Genomic DNA, 2,484 nt, shown 5'->3' with positions numbered 1-2,484 from the left:
TCCCGGCGCGGCCCCTCCAGCGCCACAACGTTGTCGCCTACTTTTAATTCAGGAAGCGGCCGGGCACGAGAGTCGTACCACGATTTGCTTCTAATTTGATTTCGTATCAAGTTGTTATAATCAGCTGTATTGTCCCTTTCTGGCAACAGTTTATTATGGTGACACGGAAGACGAGTATTTAACCTTCGGCCCATCAGCAATTGGGCAGGGCTCGCTATGCCATCTCGTGGCGTTGCTCTGTAATTAAGCAAGCTTAAATAGAAATCTTCATTCGAATGTACTGACTTGGATATCAAGCCTTTTATTGTTCGCACTGCACGCTCACTACGTCCGTTTGACTGCGGATAATTAGGTGACGATGTCGAGTGCTTAAATCCCCAGTTCTCAACAAAATTTCTAAACTCCTTAGAGGAATAGGCAGGTCCATTGTCAGATATCAATTCCTGGGGTATGCCATGCCTGGCAAATTGATCCCTCATGGCTAATATCACCTGCTTTGAAGAAATACTTGTTAACGGCGAAACTTCCACGAAATTTGAAAAATAATCGACTAGTATCAAGAAATATTTCTTATTGACTTCAAAAATATCCGAGCCTATCTTTGCCCATGGTAACCCAGGTATGTGGTGTGCTATGATCGGCTCGCGCTGCGGCAGGGGTGCATGCAGCGAGCACACTCGACACGCACGCACAGCGCGCTCCACGTCGCGTGACATCCCTGGCCAAAACATGACGTCACGCGCACGCCTCTTGCACCTGTCTATACCGAGATGTCCCTCGTGCACGCGTTCTATCATCTCCGACCTGAGTGTTTTAGGAATAAATACCAAGTTATTCATTAACAACGTTCCATCAACATATTCCAAACACTCTCTGTAGCTCCAATGCGGGCGAGCTATTTCTTTCACATTGTACTTGTTAATGGGCCAGCCGTTCAATACATAATTAATTAAAGTTTGACATTCCTCATCTCGTTCAGTATGCACCCTTACAGTTTCAAGCCGACCACCACTAAATCTTAGGTTTTGTATTAAGAAACATGTCTGTTCTTCGAGTTCCTCCGATACCTTATTATTTAATAAATCAGGAAGCGGGGCCCTAGATAAAGTGTCGGCAACAAACATATATTTTCCCGGCGTATACTTTACCTGAAAGTCATAACGCTGCACGCGAAGCATCATTCGCTGAAGTCTAGCCGGCACAGAGTCAAGTGACTTTTGAACAAAGCCTCAAAGGTTTGTGATCGGTTTCAACGATTACATCATTTTTTCCAAAGATGTATTGATGAAACCTTTCCAAAGCGAAAACTATTGCCAGCATCTCCTTTTCAATTTGAGCGTATCTTTGCTGTGTGTCCGTGAGCGTCATTGAAGCGAATTCGACAGGTCGGCCGGCCTGCAGCAGCACCGCGCCGAGAGCGCGCGCGCTCGCGTCCACCGACAGCACGGCGGGTTCGCGCGGCTCGAACAGCGCCAGCACGGGCGCCGCACACAACGCACGCTTCAACTCGCTTACCACGACCTCCTCGCACTCACCCCAACACCACTCACTATCTTTTTTCAACAAATTACGCAACGGTGCAACCTTTTCCGAATAATGAGGAATAAATTTACTAACATAATTAACCATACCGAGGAAGCGTTCGAGTGATGAACGATCTGTTGGACTCGGCATATTAGTAATCGCCTTTAATTTAGTTTGGTCTATTTTCATACCATCAATACTAAATCTATGGCCCAAATAAGTAACCTCATTCACACCGAACTCACACTTTTCTGGATTGAATTTTATACCTACCTCATTGGCTCTCTCCAGAAGGCTTCGAAGGCGCTCATCATGCTCCTCCTTAGTAGAACCCCAGACGATGACGTCATCAACGAATGAGTCGACGCCTTCCAGGTCTTCTAACAACTGCCTAACTCGAGCATGAAACACCTCAGAAGCCGAATTTATGCCGTATGGCAAACGTAAATATTGGTACCGGCCGAATGGCGTCCCAAATGTACACAAGTCAGCACTCTTGTCATCCAGCTGTATCATCCAAAAGCCAGATTTTGCATCTAGTTTACTAAAATACCGCGCACCTTTCAACTTGGTCGCTATTTCAGTCAATGTAGGCAAAGGATAATGTTGACGTCGTATTACTCGATTTAGTGGCCGCGGATCTAGACATATTCGAAAGCTACCATCTTTTTTTCCTGCCATAACAATACCATTAACCCAGGATGTAGGATGATGAACCTTTCGTATCACCCTAACCTTTCCATGCGAGTCAATTCCTCTTTAAGTTGGTCTCTCACACCCAATGGGATTTTTCTGACCGGACATATGCAAGGGCTCGCATTACTCTCAATAGGAATAGTGTAAGTACCGGGTAATTTCCCTAGACCCCGAAATAAATTTTTATAATTGTCCAAGTTCAATGAAAACACTCTTTTTACAAGGCCTATTTGTTCAAGGGCATCTTTACCTAATATGCTCTGA

The 2,484-nt window shown here is 45.2% G+C and overlaps 1 protein-coding gene across 1 annotated transcript; it reads right to left on the bottom strand.

Moving 5' to 3' along the window:
- Nucleotides 1-1,206: 1,206 nt before the first annotated feature.
- Nucleotides 1,207-2,040, bottom strand: LOC126057101 (retrovirus-related Pol polyprotein from transposon 297). The gene has a single exon (XM_049852491.2). The coding sequence runs from the start codon at nt 2,038-2,040 to the stop codon at nt 1,207-1,209; it is 834 nt and encodes a 277-aa protein (XP_049708448.2).
- Nucleotides 2,041-2,484: the final 444 nt, after the last annotated feature.

The sequence above is a fragment of the Helicoverpa armigera genome, chromosome 29 (genome assembly GCF_030705265.1).
Source record: "Helicoverpa armigera isolate CAAS_96S chromosome 29, ASM3070526v1, whole genome shotgun sequence".
NCBI lineage: Eukaryota > Metazoa > Arthropoda > Insecta > Lepidoptera > Noctuidae > Helicoverpa > Helicoverpa armigera.
Note: the sequence above shows the minus strand (reverse complement) of the source record. Positions and strands in the feature narration are given on the sequence as shown.

What these genes read in the sequence shown, in the direction of transcription:
- LOC126057101 (XM_049852491.2), bottom strand. Translation starts at nt 2,040, where the DNA reads ATGATACAGCTGGATGACAAGAGTGCTGACTTGTGTACATTTGGGACG.